General features: G+C 46.3%; 1 protein-coding gene across 3 annotated transcripts in view; it reads right to left on the reverse strand.

The window, feature by feature from the left end:
• The window catches only part of MED13 (mediator complex subunit 13), a 158,563-nt gene that overhangs the window by 19,444 nt on the left and 120,558 nt on the right, over nucleotides 1-18,561 (reverse strand). For all 3 annotated transcript variants that reach the window (XM_087717103.1, XM_087717101.1, XM_087717100.1), the window contains exons 17-22: nucleotides 18,188-18,355; nucleotides 12,862-13,085; nucleotides 8,548-8,737; nucleotides 6,064-6,499; nucleotides 3,449-3,665; nucleotides 352-543 (exon numbers count right to left, since the gene is read on the reverse strand). In XM_087717103.1, coding sequence (XP_087573229.1) covers nucleotides 352-543; nucleotides 3,449-3,665; nucleotides 6,064-6,499; nucleotides 8,548-8,737; nucleotides 12,862-13,085; nucleotides 18,188-18,355 — 1,427 coding nt within the window. The remainder of the gene's footprint in view (nucleotides 1-351; nucleotides 544-3,448; nucleotides 3,666-6,063; nucleotides 6,500-8,547; nucleotides 8,738-12,861; nucleotides 13,086-18,187; nucleotides 18,356-18,561) is intronic.

Below are 18,561 nucleotides of genomic sequence, written 5' to 3' on the forward strand. Positions count from 1 at the left end.
AACCTGGCTTTTCCCATTGACTCGACTTAAGGTGTCTGAGAAGGTCACAAATGGAGATCGCGGGACTGCAGGGATGCTACAAGAGTCGTAAGCAAGCAAGGACCAGTCACAAGTTTTCAGTGGCACTGTAACTTCTGACAGCCGCTAAAGCAACGGTCGTAAGTCGAGGACTACCTCTATAGCAGTTTCTTCTCTCTTGCCCATGACGGTGTCCCGTTTAGAAGCATTCTAAACCTTTCCCAAACGAGAGCAAGGTGTGCGCTCATAATCCGGAAGCACCTTTTTTATTCAGCTAATGTTTCTCAAAACTCCGCTAGAATTTCACCTTGTTCTCCCATTGGCAGTACTCACATCAGGACTTTTGAGTGCCATTTCCACCGCTAAGCCCGGGCCAAACCCTGTTAATGTTTTCACATTGGTGGACGTTGGGAGAGGTCTTCGGCACTGGGTAAAGGCGGAAAATGCCAGGGATTTTAAGTGCTGGGTGTAAATCTGCCTGTCTTCGTTCTTGACGGGTTGCAGCAGATACTGACAAGGAACAAGCTAAGCACCAGAGAGAGAGAGAGAGAGAAAGAAAGAAATGTCTATTAATCTGGGCATACTATTTATTTACCATGTGGCATTATCATACATGGGCTTTCATATACATTAACATTTCCCCCTAGATTAAAAAAGCACAATAAAATATGACTGTTAAAAAGATCTATATTCAGATACCAAAGTCTAGGCCAGGAGTGTCACACTCGATTTCATTGAGGGCCACATCAGGGTTGTGTTTGACCTTGTGGGCCGGGAGGGGGCGCATGGCCAGTTCGCTATCACTCATATCGGGGGCACCTGTGGGTGGCCTGAGCACTCTGCCAGCAAAAACGGGCTCTTGAGCGCCGTTTTCGGCTGCAACGGCCTCCTGCAACCCTCTGTCAATGAAAACGGAGCTTAGGAGGCTAGCACGCAGCAGTCCTGAGCTCCGTTTTCGCTGGTAGAGGCACTGTGGACCAGTCCTCGCTGTTTAAGGGCGGCCCCGTGGACCAGAACTACCATATTTTTTGGAGTATAAGATGCACCGGAGTATAAGATACACCAAGGTTTTGAAGAGGAAAATTAAAAGAAAACGTTTTTGCACTCTGCAAACTTCCCAAAAATGGCCCGTTTTTGCAAAAAAACGTTTTTTCCCCCCCAAACAAAAGGGCATGAATAGCCCTTAGGAGGCTTGTAGAGTGCTCCTGGGGAGTGGGCGAGCAAAAAACTGCCCGTTTTCACGAAAATGGGCCCGTATTTGCCAAAAAAAGGGGATGGATAGCCTTTAGGAAGCTTATAGAGTGTTGCTGGGGGCTGGGGGAGGGGGCAAAAACAGACAATTTTTCACTCATTTCTGCCCTCCCCAGCCCCCAGCAGTTCTCTGAAAGCCTCCTAAAAGTGATGCACAGCCATTTTGTTGAAGGGGATAGAGTTTCGGGAGGCAAAAAATGCTGTATTCAGTGCATAAGGCGCACCAAGATTTTCAGCCTCTTCTTTGAGGAAAAAAGGTACGTCTTATACTCCAAAAAATACCCAGGCCTTGAGTTTGACGCTCCTGGGTCTAGGCCATCTAAACATTGAAGCTCAGCATCGTTTATCTCAGGGATCCCCAACCCCTGATCCATGAACCGGCATCGGGCCATAGCATGCCAATAGCCTGGCCTTGCAAACAAGTGAAGTCCCATCTGCGGGATGCAGGCAGCACGCGAAACCATGCCACTTCCGATCCACATAAAAACCTCTCTCCATGGAAGCAGTGCCTGAGTGCCCAAAAGGTTGGCGGCCACTGGTTTATATGAAATAAATCAGATACTGGACTGGCACACTTTGGGAGGGGAAGATGCTATGCCCCATCGATACAGTGAGTCCCAGCAGATGCCGTGTGAGGCAAGAATCCTATTCAAGATTTGAACTACCATGCCAGCAATAGACAACCCTGGGCATACTAGGACACTGCTATGACTTCAGTGCTATTAAAAAAAAGAGAGAATATGTTAAAATTCCCACATCCAGGTATCCCATTAAAGGTAAAGGTAAAAGTTCCCCTCGAACATATGTGCTATTTGTTCCCGATTCTAGGGGGCGGTGCTCATCTCCATTTCAAAACCAAAGAGCCAGAGCTGTCCGAAGATCCCTCCGTGGTCATGTGACCTGCATGACTAAATGCTGAAGGCGCATGGAACGCTGTTACCTTCCCACCAAAGGTGGCTCCTATTTTTCTACTTGCATTTTTACATGCTTTCAAACTGCTAGGTTGGCAGAAGCTGGGACAAGTCAAGGGAGCTCACTCCGTTACGCAGTGCTAGGGATTCGAACTGCTGACCTTTCTGATTGACAAGCTCAACCTCTTAGTCACCGAGCCACTGTGTCCCCTTAAGCATCCCATTAGAACTCGGTAAATTCCCTTTTCTCCATCATTTTCTACACATATATTTTATTGTGATTTTTCATTAGCTTTTACATATTTAGACATAGATTTATGGTTTTATTTTAATAGTCTATGCTGCCTAGAGTCACATTGTGGCAAGATGGGCAGTGAACAAATTTAATAACTAATTTCCTAACTAACTAACTAAAGACCATTCCTAAGACTAAAAGTAAACACTGCCCTTGGCCGCCAACTTTTTTTCCCCTCACACCAAGAAATAAAGTTGACTACAAAACCTAACTGTTACACAAGTAAGGTGATTTTTACACGCCCCCCTCAATACTTTCTGCAATTTTAGAAGTCCAAATAATAAATAACAAATCAGAGGATAGACACTTTGGTAGGTTGTACCTTGTTTCCCCGAAAATAAGACAGGGCCTTGTTTCCTTTTGACCCCCGAAATAAGCCCTTGGCCTTATTTTGGGGGAGGTCTTATTATTTTTGAGGTGCAGGAGGCGGAGAGCGTGGTCATCTCATGGCTGGTGTTGCATTGTAATATTTTTGGGGAGGGCTTATTTTGGGGGAGGGCTTATTTTAGCGCATGCACTCGAAAGCCTGATTGGGCTTATTATCTGGGAAGGGCTTATTTTCAGGAAAACGGGGTACTGACAGACCTTCTGTGTGATTGAGACTGTTTCATCTGTTGGTTTTCTCATGCATGCTGAGATGTGCAACTGAAATGCGGAAGGCACTTGGGAAGGAAAAGGCCAGCGGAACAGCCATCTGCCGAGACCCAAACATTGCCCGTTTTGCTAGTATGCCAATCAACGTTGGCACAGACCCTTGCAGTCACTAAACAATATACCCCATTCCAAAGCAAGAAAAAACCCTAGCATGGATGTCGGGGGTGTCATTTTCATCTATACCAGGGCCCCCATCCCTTAGGCTGTGAATAATTGGTGCGTGGCCCGCGCAAGCGAGCAAAACTTCACCTACGCATGTGTGCGATCTAGGTACCAGGCAAAACCACGATCAGCGGCTTACTTTAATTCAGCGGCTTACCTGAACAGCCACGATGCTTCTAAGGTGAGGAGGAAGGTTTTGGATCATTTCTAGAAAGCAGCGGAGAAGACCAAGAGTCCAGACATTTGAGGAGCTGTTCTCTTCTTTCTTTTCATACGTGAAAGGATCCACAATGTAAACGACAATGGCAGGCGGGTAGGTGACTGCGTGGGAATCGCCATCGGTCGGGATCCCGACTCTGTCCCGTTCCATAGTGCTGGAAGGAGATTGCAAACAGAACGGCAGTGAGATGCAGGCAGTTTCTCTCTTGTATGGAAACAGACTCCTGTGCAATGCTTGCCATTCAACAAGGCTGACTTCTGCTCCTCCCATGCAAGAGATAGAGCTCCCAAAACTCCAAGGAGGAGTACAGGTAGCCAGTCCTTGACTTACAACCATTCATTTGATGACTGTTCTTCGAAGTTACTAAGGTAATGGTAAAGGTTCCCCGTGCACATGTGTGCTAGTCGTTCCCGACTCTAGGGGGCGGTGCTCATCTCCGTTTCAAAGCCCAAGAGCCAGCACTGTCCGAAGACATCTCCGTGGTCATGTGGCCAGAATGACTCAATGCCGAAGGCGCACGGAACGCTGTTACCTTCCCACCAAAGGTGGTCCCTATTTTTCTACTTGTAGTTTCTAACGGGCTTTCGAACTGCTAGGTTGGCAGAAGTGGGACAAGTCACAGCAGCTCACTCCGTTACGCGGTGCTAGGGATTCAAACTGCCGAACTGCTGACCTTTCTGATCAACAAACTCAGCGTCTCAGCCAGAGCCACTGCGCCCTGAAAAAAGGGATTTGTTACCGTTTTTCACACGACTGTTGCACCATCCCCATGGTCACACAGTCAGAATTCAGACACACAGCAAGTAGCATGTGATCGTAGTATCCTATAGCCATGGGATCCCTGACAACCCGAGAGCAGGTCAGGAATGCTTCGGGAGTTGACATTTTAGGGCATCGATCGGAACCCTGACAATCCCCTTTTGTGACCTTCTGACAAGCAAAGTCAATGGGGAAGCCAGATTCACTTCACCACCATGTTGCTAGGTTAAGGACAACAGTGATTCACTTAACAAGTGTGGCAAAAAAGATCGTAAAATGAGGCAAAACTCCACTTAGCAACTGACTCGCTTAGCAATGGAAATTTTGGGCTCAATTATAGTCGTAAGTCAAGGATTATCTGTGTGGTGGCACAGTGGTCAGAATGAGTATTGCAGGCTACTTCTGCTGACTGCCGGCTGTCCACAGTTCGATCCTGACTGGCTCAAAGTTGACTCAGCCTTCCTTCCATCCTTCCAAGGTCAGTAAACTGAGGACCCAAATTGTTGGAGTCTGACTCTGTAAACCGCTCAGAGAGGGTTGTAAAGAACTATGAAGTGGTATATAAGTGCTATTGCTATTGGGCCGCCGTAACCATCATCAATACATGCCGGTTGCCAAGGACCTGACTTTTGATCATCTTATCCTGGGGATGCTTCAACAGTTGTAAGTGGAAGGACCAATCATAAATCACTTTTTTCACTACTTTTGTAACAGGTCTATGACAATTCGCCATGGTTAATTTGCCATAGCCAACTCGCCATGAGACAACTCACCACAGCCAATTTGCAATAGCCAACTCGCCATGGGGCATTCACAATGGCCAATTCACCACAGCCAACTTGCCAGAGCCAACTTGCCACGGGACAACTCACCACAGCCAATTCGTCATGGGACAACTCACCACAGCCAATTCGTCATGGGACAACTCACCACAGCCAACTTCCCATGGGCCAACTCACTATGGCCAACTCACCACGGCCAACTTCCCATGAGCCAACTCACTATGGCCAACTCAACACAGCCAACTTCCCATGGGCCAACTCACTATGGCCAACTCACGACAGCCAACTTCCCATGGGCCAACTCACTATGGCCAACTCACCACAGCCAACTTCTCATGGGCCAACTCACTATGGCCAACTCACCACAGCCAACTTCCCATGGGCCAACTCACCACAGCCAACTTCCCATGGGCCAACTCACCACAGCGAACTTCCCATGGGCCAACTTCCCATGGGCCAATTCACTATGGCCAACTCACCACAGCCAACTCGCCATGGGCCAACTCACCATGGCCAACTTCCCATGGGCCAACTCACCACAGCCAACTTCCCATGGGCCAACTCACCATGGCCAAATTGCTTGCCACAGCCAACTTGCTTGCTATAGCCAACTTGCCACAGCCAACTCACCACAGCCAACTTGCCATGGGATAACTCCTCATGGCCAATTTGCTGTGGGACAACTCGCTGCAGAACAAGCATTACACTAATATCAAGAAATGGTGGAATGGCATCATTAAAGAAAGAATGAAAAAGGAGGGACAGAATGAAATGCGAATAGCAAAATTGAAAACAGCTTTTTATTTATTTTAAATAATAAAATAGAATGATTAAAATTGCCCCGCATCAAGTTGCTTCACAGCAAGATGGCGGTAGCGAGTTGTCCCGTAGCAAGTTGGCTGTGAAGGATAGTCCCATTCCGTGTTGCAACTTGGAACGGCCACAAAAGGAATTGACATAGGTCGAGGACTACCTGTTCACCAGAGCCAGTTGGAATAATAAAAATGTTACCTTTCGGAAACCTCCGGATGCGGCTGCGTCGGGGCAGGTAAGACCTCCCCGGTTATCCCTGCTGTTTGCTGCGGGTGCTGTATCCCTGCCTGCCCATTCTGGACGGCCGTGCTCTGCGTGGAAAGGGAGGAAGGGGCTGCATTGTTCATGTTGCCGAAAGGTGGAAACGAAGAGGCCTTGCTGGCTGGCATGGCGCTGCCCAGGCTGGAAGAAGAGGATGAAGCAGCGGTTGTGGTCAAGGTGGAGCTGGCAGTGGTGGTAGCGGAGGTGATGGCGCTGCTCGAATTCATCGGGACAGCAGCATTACTGGAGGTGGAGGATGGAGTGCAGCTGCCTGCAACCTGAGGCTGGATGGAAGCAGGATGGCTGGTGGGAGGAGCGAGGTTGGACTGGGAAAGCAAGGAATTGTCCAATGGCTGTGTAGCAAGATAAGGACCTTGAAACAGAAAAAGGCACATAGAAATCAATGTCTACGGAGATTCTTAAATCAACCAGGTCGTGGTTGTCCCAAAGGTGCTTTCCCCCCCCCCTTTCCAAAAGGCAACTGGTTTTTTTTTCTTGCGTTTTTTTCCTTGAAAATGTTTCGCTTCTGAAGAACATATCATATTTTTCGGAGTATAAGACGCACCAAAATATGAGACGCACCAAGATTTTGAAGAGGCAAATAATTAAAAAAAAAAGGTTTTGCACTCTGCAGACCTCCCAAAAATGGACCGTTTGTTGCGAAAACGGGCTGGTTTTTGTCAAAAAAAAGGGGGGCATGCAAAAATGGCGGTGCATAGCCTTTAGGAGGCTTATAAAGTGACCTTGGGGGCTGGGGAGGGACGAAAGCAAGCAAAAAACAGTCTGTTTTTCGCTCATTTGTGCCCTCCCCAGCCCCCAGAAGCACTCTGGAAGCCTCCTAAAGGCTATGCACGGCTATTTTTGCAAAGGGGGCGGGGTTTCGGGAGGCAAAAATTACTGTATGCAGTGTATAAGACATACCCAGATTTCCACACTCTTTTTTTGGGGAAAAAGATGTGTCTTATACTCCAAAAAATTCGATATTTCAAGAGGTCCGGTTCAATCAGCAAAATTCAACTGCTTTCTAGGTCCCAAAACTGGTTTTTTCCAAAAGGGAATTGGAGGGTTTTTTTTTTCTGAATGAAGTTTCTTCTGGGATGAGAAGTGAAGTGTTTTCAAAGAGAGAGGGGGAGAAACAAGAAAGTCCAGCTGGAAAAAGTACCTTTGGGACCTAGAAATCAGTGGCTTTATTTTTGCTGATTCAACCAGACGCCTTCTGGTATCATTGCTATTTATTTAAACCAGGGGGTCTGCAAACCTCGGCAACTTTTAAGACTTGTGGACTTCCATTCCCAGAATTCCCCAGACAGCACTGTCTGGGGAATTCTGGGAGTGGAAGTCCACAAGTCTTAAATTCTGGGAGTGGAAATCCACAAATCTTAATGTTGCCGAGGTTTGCAGACCCCTGATTTAAACGAAGCATCCATTCAGCTGAGAGTGCTCGAAAATTTTAGTTCGCGGGAAAGATAAGTCAATCTCCAAAGCGGAGACATTTTCCTGAAGGACAGGTTACCTTACCTCGTCCATTTTTCCACCTGCAATTGTAAGCTGGAAACCACTCTGCACCTCTCAATGTTCCCCATGAGCTACTATGACCCGAACACCTTAGTACACAACCCCAAATGCTCTGCAAAGCTTTGCATTTTTGTGGCAAATATGCAGGACATGGGGCGGGGTGTGTGCGGTGTGGAAACAGACAAGGAGCTGGAAACCAAAAGGACTTCTCAACTTTTGGGGCTGCAGCAAAATATCGCTCTCGGACCCTGTGTACTGGACACAAGATGGCAATGCAGGGGTTTTTTACCCCACGTCCGACTAGCAGACTAGTCTCAATAACAGCTGTGATCAAAGCTACATGCAGGAGAGGTGTGTCAAATAAACACGAATAAATTTGCTCAAGATATTGGGGGGATAGTCTGTACGCATGGCGAACGAGCCACTGTTGCTCGTAGTTAGCATGAGACAATTTGACAATTCAGAACTGCTACTAGCCTTTGAAGTTTTGTGAAGCTGCTGCTGCTGAAAGATCCAATTTAAGGTACAATTTCTCTTTTTCTCCTCAGCAATTGAGGAGAGAGTCAAAGTCACACCTGATGGGCTTGACTGAGTTGAGAAACTGAAGGCAGCCAAGCCTAGGAGGCGTGGCTAAAGAGTTTAAAATAACTCAGTCATTGGGCAGACAAACAGAAGTTGAACCTATGCTTGGACTCTCCAAGCAGCACACAGGATAATTGCCCAAGATATCAGAGTGATAGTCTGCACAGCCAAGGGCAGGGATGAGTTTGCCACTTTCGAATGCCAGCATCGTAAAAATGTTCAACGTTGTTCCAAGTACTTGTATTTATTTGTTATTTTTGCAAACTTTAAGGGGGGGGAGGAAATGGAGGATTGGTGGGTGGGTGAGTGGGATAGAAACCATACCCAGATCGTATCTGCAGACTTGAGCGTAGAGTTTGAGCCTGGAAAACGATTCCTTGTTGGCGTGAGCCGTCTGCGAGAACCACTCAGCCACCGACTTCTCGGAGAGTTTGTTTGAAGCAGTGGATCCCACTCGCATGATCCCGTCGGGCAAGACTTTGCAGATGGGCCGATGCAAGCCGAGTTTGCAGGACTGCAAAAGAAGAGACGCCAGGAGGGAAGCACAGTGAATCCGAAGCACTGGTTGACGGATCCTTGCCCAACGGACTCAAAAACCCAACCGGATGCACCAAGGTTACCCTAACCCAGAGGTGTCAAACTCACGGCGTCACGTTGTTGTCACATGACTTATCATGACTTTCCCCCCCCCCCCGTGCTAAAATGGGGGTGGGCGGGGCCAGCATGTGACGTATCCGGCCCTCGGGTCAAAGGTTTCTCACCCCTCTCCTAACCCATCTTAAAGAGCATATGCTGGGGAATAAAGAATGCAGGGAGTTATGACCCTAATGGAGCCAGCCCATGCCGGTTATAAGTCATGAGAGTTGTAAATTTTAGAATCTTTCTTGCAGTGGTCATTGGCAAATCACCACAATTACCGTATTTTTCAGAGTATAAGACACACCGGAGTATAAGATGCACCGGAATATAAGACGCACCAAAGTTTTGAAGAGGAAATTAATAAAAAAAGTTTTTGCACTCTGCAAACCTCCCAAAATATATTGTAGAGTGTTCCTGGGGGGTGGGGGCCTCCAAAAACGAGCAAAAAACAGCCCTTTTTGTCAAAATAAATTGCATGCATAGCATTTAGGAGGCTTATAGATTGCTCCTGAGGGCTGGGGGCCTGTGGGGGGGGGAATTGAGCAAAAAAACCGGCCCTCCCAAGCCTCCAGGAACACTCTGAAAGCCTTCTACAAGGTCTGCACGGCCATTTTGGTGAAGGGCGCAGGGTTTTCGCGGGCAAAAAATGCTGTATTCAGTGTATAAGACGCACCCAGATTATCAGCCTCTTTTTTGAGGGAAAAAGGTCCGTGTTATACTCCGAAAAATACGGTAAATTAATCTGTGTTTTTTACATGAGCCAATGGCTCTTTAGGGACACAGTTTTGCAAAAAAAAAAAAAAAAAAAGGAAATGTGGGGTTGGGAGGCGGAACATGTGGTCACGTGACAGGACACTGCAAATGGCCACAAATGTGGCCATGTTGCCAAGTGCCTGAAGTTCGGTCCCATGACTGGAGGAATGGGAGGGACATTGTATTATTGTATTGTATTATTGTATTATTGGAACTTCAAATCTGGGTTGTAAGTAGCCATAACTTTGAATGGTTGCTAAGCGACCAGCCGTAAGTCCAGAACTATAGATAGTCCTTGACTTACAACCACAGCTAAGCCCAAAATCTAGGTTGCTAAGTGAGAAATTTGCCCCCTGTTACGACTTTCCTTGCCACATTTGCTAAGTGAATCACTGCAGTTGTTAAGTTAGTAACGTAGTTGTTGAGTGAATACAGCTTCCCCATTGACTTTGCTTGTCAGAAGGTCGCAAAAGGTGAACCCGGAACACTGCAACCGCCATAAATAGGAGTCGGTTGCCAAGTGTCTGAATTTTGTTCACGTGACCATGGGGATGCAGCAATGGTCATAAGTGTGAAAATGCTCATCGGTCACTTTTTTCATTGCCGCTGTAACTTTGAACAGTCCCTAAATGAACTGTTGTAAATCGAGGACTGCTTCGCATCCTAAGTGTGAGTCAGTTGTCAAGCATCTGAATATGAGTCACTTGACCACAGGGATGCTGCGATGGTCGTTAAGTGTGAAAAACGGCTATAAGTCACTTTTTTTCAGGGCTGTCTATTTTGTAACGTTGAACAGTCACTAAATGAACTGTTGTAAGTCGAGGAGTATCTGTGCTGGTAAAGAGAAACAAGTGTCCTTTTTATTAAATAAGCCTTCCCCAAATGTTGGGTCCTTTACTGTTCTCGTCAAACAACGCCAAAAGTTGGAACGCAGGTGAGCAATCAAGCAAGAGAGGTGAATTTAAAAGTACTTTAGAATTTACTCTGTAGTTTACTTTGGCAGCCGCTGAACGCCGTTCTTTGTTTACCTGCTTTTGAGCAAACCTTTGCATCACGTTCCATGGTAGTAATTTAGGTTGAAAAATTGTAGCCTTAGATGCAAAAGGCTTTTTTGCTCACCCTCAAATTATATTTGATTACTTTGTCCATTTTGCTCTTCATTACTGGGCATGGTAAATAAATGTGAATCTGAGTAGACAGAGTCCAACTCTCTTGGACTGAATGTCCCCTTGGCAGGGTATAATTTAGTTCTAGGGTAGGTTAGAACAAAAGGCAACAAAAGTGTTTTCCCAGTTGCAATGGATGGCTTTGAATGTTGGACCACAAGGAATGCCAAAGAATGGAGGCCTTTGAACTCTGGTGCTGGAGAAGAAGACTCCTGTATTGAGTCCCTTGGACTGCAAGGCCATCCAACCGGTCAGTCCTAGAGGAGATCCACCCTGGCTGCTCTTTAGAATGCCAGATCCAGAAGAGGAAATTCAAAGACTTTGGCCACCGAACGAGAAGGAAGGACTCCCTGGAGAAGAGCCTCATGCTAGATGATGAAAGATGGAGGACAAAAGAAGAAGGGGACGGCAGAGAATGAGGAGGCTGGATGGAATCACCGAAGCAGTAGCAGGGAATTTAAATGGACTCCAGAGGATGGTAGAGGACAGGAACGCCTGGAGGAACGTTGTCCATGGGGTCGCGATGGGTTGGACACAACTTCGCAACTAACAACGTTAGAAAAAGTCTAATGAACACATGATTCACTTTACAACTGCAGTGATTTGCTTGGCAATCGTGCCCCCCCCCAAGGCCGTAAAATGGTCATTTTGGCCATCACTGTGGTCATTAAGTCAATAGTTAATGTTATCCATAATGTAGGCTTACAATAAACTAGAATTAGTTGATTAGTTCATTTTGCCATGTTTCCGGTTTGGTTGACTCAGGAGGGTTGACAGAACGACGTTAAGACTAGCGAAAGTGGTTGTCTTTAAAGAGGTGGCACATTTACAGAATAAGATGTGGTATACTCTATATTTTGCCTCTTGTGGTATCAGTATGTAAAACTTTCACATTTTGAATGCATGCACAATGGATAATTTACTTTGAAAGACCTCTTATTGCATAATGTACATCAAAGTGTATCTCATGCCGTTTTTTTGTTTTGTTTTTTTTGGTAAGCTAGAAACTTTTCCATTTTAAACATTGGCCGGATTCACACAATGTACTTGACCTGTTCACTTCAGGATCTGGGGAGTTCCATGGGCACCCTATTATTATGCTTGTTTAACTGAGTTGATTTGTTTCGTTGTCACATGATATTTACAAATTCAGTCTGTCTGTCTAGTTAATAATCCACCATGTATGGCAAACCCCAGGAAACAGGTTAATTTGGGCCCTGAATTAAGAAGCTGTGTGATTGCAACCGTCAAGAAGCTATTTAATGTGACAGGTAAGAGTGTCTGGGGAAAACCACTGTAAAACAAGGTCAAATCAAACTACTTTCCCCTCCCATCCTTAATAAACCTGGGAATAACACTGTACCCTGGAAGAGAAGTTGACAGGGAGGGAGGCTCAAAACGTTTTAAAAGACAGGCAGTCCTCGATTTACTATCACAATTGAACCCAAAATTTATGTTGCTAAGCAAGACTTTTAAGTACTTTCTGCCTCATCTTACGACCTTTGTCACAGTTGTTAAATGAATTATTATTGTTAGGTAAGTCTGGCTTCCCCACTGACTTTGTGTGTCAGAAGGTGCGCAAAAGGGGATCACAGACTGCAACCGTCATAAATATGAACCAGTTGCCGAGTGTCCGAATTTTGATCACTAACCATGGGGATGCTTCAACGGTTGTGTAAGTGTGGTAAACGGTCAGAAAAGTCACATTTTTTCATTGCCGTTGTAACTTTGAATGGTCACTAAACTAACTGTTGTTAAGTCGAGGACTACCAGGATATATTTAAGGAAGTCATGCCATCTGGGCCTTCTGGAAAAGACAAAGAGTTCAGCATCCCCCAAATTACAAGGTCTGTAGCCGTACCGCAGGAGGGCAGTACAAAATGCAGCCACAGGATGGCACCTCCGTAAGATGCAGCTTTTTATCTTCCTCGGCCATCCATTTTAGTTGCTTTGTTCAGAGAGGGCCCTGCAGGACTTTTCCGCTGACAGCTGGAATGCAGGGGTTGATGGATGTTCATTTGGGGTAGGGGGTGGGGGTGGGAGAGGGGCCCTGGAACTCCCGTGCCCTTAAATTCCTCACCTCGTATACTGCAGTGAGGTCTCGAAAGAAGTTCTTTGCTCCGTTCAGCAGCGCTTCGTTCTCCGGACACACCACCACGTAGGCGATGTCCCTCTGAGATCCGTAGGGCTCCAGCATTAGCCTCTCCCAATATGGTAAGGCAAAAGGCGACAGCACCAAGAAGTCATAATCGTGCCCCAACAAGAAGGTTGGAATGGGCAGTGGTTCAGGAGACTCATCGGTTCCTAGAAGGAGAGGGGGGTGTAAAAATAAAAAATAAATATCTCGTTTTCCCAGGTGTCCTAATATAAAACTTGTCCATTGCACCTTCAGACGAGTTCTCAAGTTCAAGGAAAGTTTTCTGTGCGATTCTGAGAATTGGCACTCCAAAACATCTGGAAAGCACCATTGCAGTCTAAATTTTTTTCCAAGAATCTAATTCTGAGCCCATTGATGGATTTTGATTTTTGATTTCATTTTGATTTCATTCATGCCCAAGGAGCTGCTGATTCAGTTCTACAGAGGAATTATTGAGTCCGTCATCTGCACCTCAACACTGCCTTGTTTGGTTCTGCAACCCAACAAGACAGACACAGACTTCGAGGAATAATTAGAACCACAGAAAAAACAATGGCTACCAACCTGCATTCCATTGAGGACCTGTACACTGCGCGAGTCAAAAAGAGGGCTGTGAAAATATCTACAGACCCCTCGTATCCTGGACATAAATTGTTTCAACACCTGCCCTCAAAACGACGCTATAGGACACTGCACACCAGAACAACTAGAGACAAAGTTTTTCCCCGAATGCCATCACTCTGCTAATCAAAAAATTCCCTCACCACTGTCAAACTATTCACTAAGGCTGCATTACTACTACTATTAGTCTTCTCATCGTTCCTATCACCCATTTCCTCCCACTTATACTTGTAGCTTTGTTGTTTGTACCCTGACTATCATTAAGTGTTATACCTTAGGATTCTTGACGAATGTATCTTGTCTTTTTATGTACACTGAGAGCCTCTGCACCACAGACAAATTCCTTGTGTGTCCAATCACACTTGGCCAATTAAAGAATTCTATTCTATTCTATTTAATTCATATTCTGCCTTTATTATTTGTACAGCTATTTTACAAGTATTATTTTTAGAAATCAGTCAAGGCAGACAACATAGCCAACCTTACACCTTATCTGCTCCCTATTTTCCCCACAACAGCAACCCTGTAAGGTGGGGTTAGGCTGAGAGACAGAGAGTTGCTGGCCCAAAGTTACCCAGCTGACTTTCATGGTAAGCTGAGACTAGAACTCACCATCTCCCGCTTTCTAGCATGGTGCTTTAATCATTGGACCAAAGTGGCTCTCTTTGATTAAATCGGCTCAAACCACACACACCCTCTTCCAATAGACTGGAAACAACACAATGAAGGTTTTACTAGTAAAACTAAATCTTTACTAGTAGTAAAACTACTAGTTCTGATAATGGAGTCAATGTCCCAGACTGCATGGAGTTTTCTTCATGGTATTGGACCTGGGTACTTGAGAGACCGCCTGCTGCCAATTACCTCCCAAAGACCCATTAGATCACACAGGGTCGGCCTCCTCCGGGTTCCGTCTACCAGCCAATGCCACCTGGCTACTACCCGGGGGAGGGCCTTCTCTGTGGCAGCTCCGGCCCTCTGGAACGAATTCCCCGCAGAGATTCGGACCCTCACCTCTCTCCAGGCCTTCCGAAAAGCCGTCAAAACCTGGCTTTGCCGGCAGGCCTGGGGTTGATGAGTTCCCCTCCCCTCTCAACCTGTGTGGTTGTGTGATTCTTGGCTATTTTAATTATTTGTATTGTGTTCTATGTTCCCTTTCCCTTTTGATTTGTTCGCCACCCTGAGTCCCTCCTGGAAAAGAGCGGCATATAAATAAAGCAAATCTAAATCTAAATCTTCTCTCCACGAGAGAGCTATGGAATAATTGTTGTTGTTGTTCAGTCATTAAAGCATGTCTAACACTTCGTGACCCCATGGACTACAGCACACCACAGCACACACCACACACACACACACACACACACACACACACACACACACACACCAATCTCCACTGTTTCCCGGAATTTGTCCAAATTCATGTTCATTGCGTCAATGATACACTAACCATCTCCCCCTTCTCCTTCTGCCTCAGGGTCTTCTCCAAGGAGACCTCCCTTCTCTTTAGCTGTCCAAAGTATTTGAGCTTCAGCTCAACTTATTTCAACTGAATAATTAAGTTTAATAAATAATATTCAACTGGATAATTAAGCAAGCTCCCCCCCCCAAAGAAACCCCTTCTCACGCCTACGGGTGATATGCATTTTCCCCAATCTCAGGTCCTTTTCTAGAGACTTCATCCTAGAGCTATGATGGTGAACTTATGGCACGCAGGGCCGTCTCTGTGGGCACACGCAATGTTGCCAGCTGCTCTTCTGGTTTCCAGCACACTGGTCTTCACAGATGCCGGAGCACCAGAAAGTGGCCTGGAAAAACGGCCTGAAAACAGCCCCGAAAATGGCCAAAAAACAGGCATGTGCGTGCTGGCCAGCTGGTCTTTGGGTTTCTGGTGCTCCACAAAGACAAGCTGGCTGGTGCACATGCCGGAAACCCAGAGAGCAGCTGGCTGGCGCATGCATGCACAACAGTCAGCTGGTCTTTGCATTTCCGGCACTCCGGTGCATGTGCATATATATGCGTATGCAGACGCATTCCGATTTGGGCACTCGGTGCCAAAAAGGTTCACCATCATTGTTCTAGAGACTCCTCTTCTAGAGACAATGTTCCAGAGATTTTGGGGGTTTCACACAGGATCTTAGCTGTTCCTACCATGTTTCCCCAAAAATAAGACACCCGATAAAATAAGGCTTGGCCTTATTTTCGGGGAAGTGTTATTATTTTTGAGATGCAGGAGGTGGCCAGCGTGGTCACCTCATGGCTGCTGCTGTGTTGCAATATTTAAGGAGAGGGCTTATGTTGGGGGGAGGGCATGTGCTCAAAAGCCTTACCGTGTTTTTCAGAATATAAAACGCACCAAAGTTTTGAAGAGGCAAAAAAAAAAAGTTTTTGTACTCTGCAAACCTCCCCAAAACGGCCCATTTTTACGTGAAAAACAGGCATGAATAGCCATTAGAGGGCTTGTAGCCCTCTAATGGGGCTGGGCGCAAAATTGAGCAAAAAACAGCCCATTTTTTGCTCATTTCTGCCCTCCCCAGCCCCCAGGAGCTCTCTGGAAGCCTCCTAAAGGCTCTGCATGGCCATTTTGGGGGAGGGGGCAGGGTTTCGGGAGGCCAAAAGTGCTGTATTCAGTGTATAAGACGCACCCAGATTTTCACCCTCTTTTTTGAGGGAAAAAGGTACGTTTTATACTCCGAAAAATACGGTATTATCCGAGGAGGTCTTATTTTCAGGGAAACAGGGTAGCACTGAACTCTGGACCGAGAGGTTTAACACTGTAATTGGGATCTGTTGAAGTGCTTCTCCCAGTTTAGAAATCACAGCTCCTAGCATCCCAATGTATATCTATAACAAAGCTCAGTCACCCAAATCCAATGCCACAGAAGCATGCAGAAGTTTCAGAGCCCTAGTTACCAGCAGAAGTATCCGCAGTAAACTGGAACGACGACCCACATACAAGGATGTCACGCAAATGCCACGACCAATCTGAGCCCCAGGCTCTACAGCAAGCAGACAGGTCGTGCCATTTGCCTGAGGTTGCCCTGTCCACGTCCAGCACACTCACCCACAGCCAAATAATCAGAATAAAAACTCTTAGTCGTGTAGGATTAATCCAGCGAAAAATACAGAAATTAAATGAAATAAATTCAAATAATGTTTCTCTAGAAAAATTATTTACGTCTGTCCAAGGCTGCTAGACTGAGTTAAAAAGCTGAGCTATACCAACTAGAGGGGGCGTGGCCAAGACTTTTCTAACTCAGTCTCAAGGCTAATGGACAAAAGTTAAACCCATGCTTGGATTTTCCAAGCGGCGCACAGGATAACACACACACACACAAACACTCCTTTACCTCCTCTGTGGGCATCCTTACTTACCCTGTTTCATCGCCAAAACTTAAAATCGCCGAAATGTTCCAACAAAGCAGTTTAGATTTACTTTTAGGCACCATGTTCCTCATGGCTTGGATTTGGTAGTTATAAAAGGAGGGGAGATCAGAATTGAAAATGCCCATCGTTTGCCGGACTCAAGCAGGCAATTATTTACTGGGCAAACTAGGGTTTCACCACAATCTATGAAATAATGTTGCGTGGTTTGTTATATTGTATTTTGAGGTGGCAGCACAACATTAGAGCTGTGTTGCAGTTCCTCTCACATTTATATGCCTCCAATTTTCACCTCGGTTCACCCACGTAACACCTATCCTCCGCGAGCTGCACTGGCTGCCTATTGGTCTCCGGATACGCTTCAAGGCGCTAGTCGTCACTTATAAAGCCCTTCATGGTATTGGACCTGGGTACTTGAGAGACCGCCTGCTGCCAATCACCTCCACTAGACCGATTAGATCCCACAGATTAGGCCTCCTCCGAATTCCATCCGCTGGCCAGTGCCGACTGGCGACTACCCGGAGGAGAGCCTTCTCTGTGGCTGCTCCGACCCTCTGGAACGAACTCCCCGTGGAGATTCGAACCCTCACCACCCTCCAGGCCTTCCGCAAAGCCGTTAAAACCTGGCTGTTCCGGCAGGCCTGGGGCTAAAGAGCTGTTGCCCCCGTCTCGAATGGTATGACTGTTGTGTGTTTTTAAATTATGTATTGTTATGTTTCGTTTTTTATTTTTTGTCTGTACCCCCCTTCCCTGATTTGAATTGTGAGCCGCCCTGAGTCCCCTTCGGGGGGAAAAGGGCGGCATATAAATATAATCAAATCAAATCAAACCTCCCTGGACAGTTTTCATGCCCAATATCTTGCCACAATTCTGTAACTATCATTTAAACTGTTTCCAGGATTCTTCTTCTCTATACATAAAAGCTAAGACAGTGTAAAAGAAAAACCCAGCACAGAGTCGATTCAAGTAGGGGTCTCCAACTTTGGCAACTTTAAGACTCGTGAACTTCAAAACTCCTTGCTGGCTGGGGAATCCTGGGAGTTAAAGTCCACCACTCTTAAAAGTTGCTAAAGCTGGAGACCCCTGGATTAAAGCAGTGTTTCTCAACCTTGGCAACTTGAAGATGTCTGGACCTCAACTCCCAGAATTCCCCAGCCAGCGAATGCTGGCTGGGGAATTCTGGGAGTTGAAGTCCAGACATCTTCAAGTTGCCAAGGTTGAGAAACACTGGATTAAAGGACAGTCATGTCTCATAGACAATGTTTACCGTAAGAGCCTCGTCCAGCCATTTTATGAAACTGTTGCCACGTGAGGGGCCCTTGCACACCCCAAGATCGAACCGTTCGTTTTTTCTGAATGGCATCCTGAAGAACTGGTTGGAGCGAGAGCAGCATGCGAAGGATGTCCTGAGAACACTGCATGCTCACGTCTACAACTGGAAGGACACAAAAAAAAATCATTCACAGATGAATTGGAAAGCAGAGAATGGACCATTGCTTCTAATTGTTAGCAGCTATATTTCTAAAGGCCAGGCCTTACAGATCAAGAGACTCGGGATTCAGGAGCAGCAAGGGGGCATTTTCAGCTTTGGAAGTCAATTTCTTCCAGGACCGATGGAGGGATGGGAGGGAGGGAGGGAGG

The sequence above is a fragment of the Thamnophis sirtalis genome, unplaced genomic scaffold (assembly GCF_051295495.1).
Source record: "Thamnophis sirtalis isolate CommonGarterSnake01/CBP01778 unplaced genomic scaffold, rThaSir2_p1.2 scaffold_6, whole genome shotgun sequence".
Taxonomy (NCBI): Eukaryota; Metazoa; Chordata; class Lepidosauria; order Squamata; family Natricidae; genus Thamnophis; species Thamnophis sirtalis.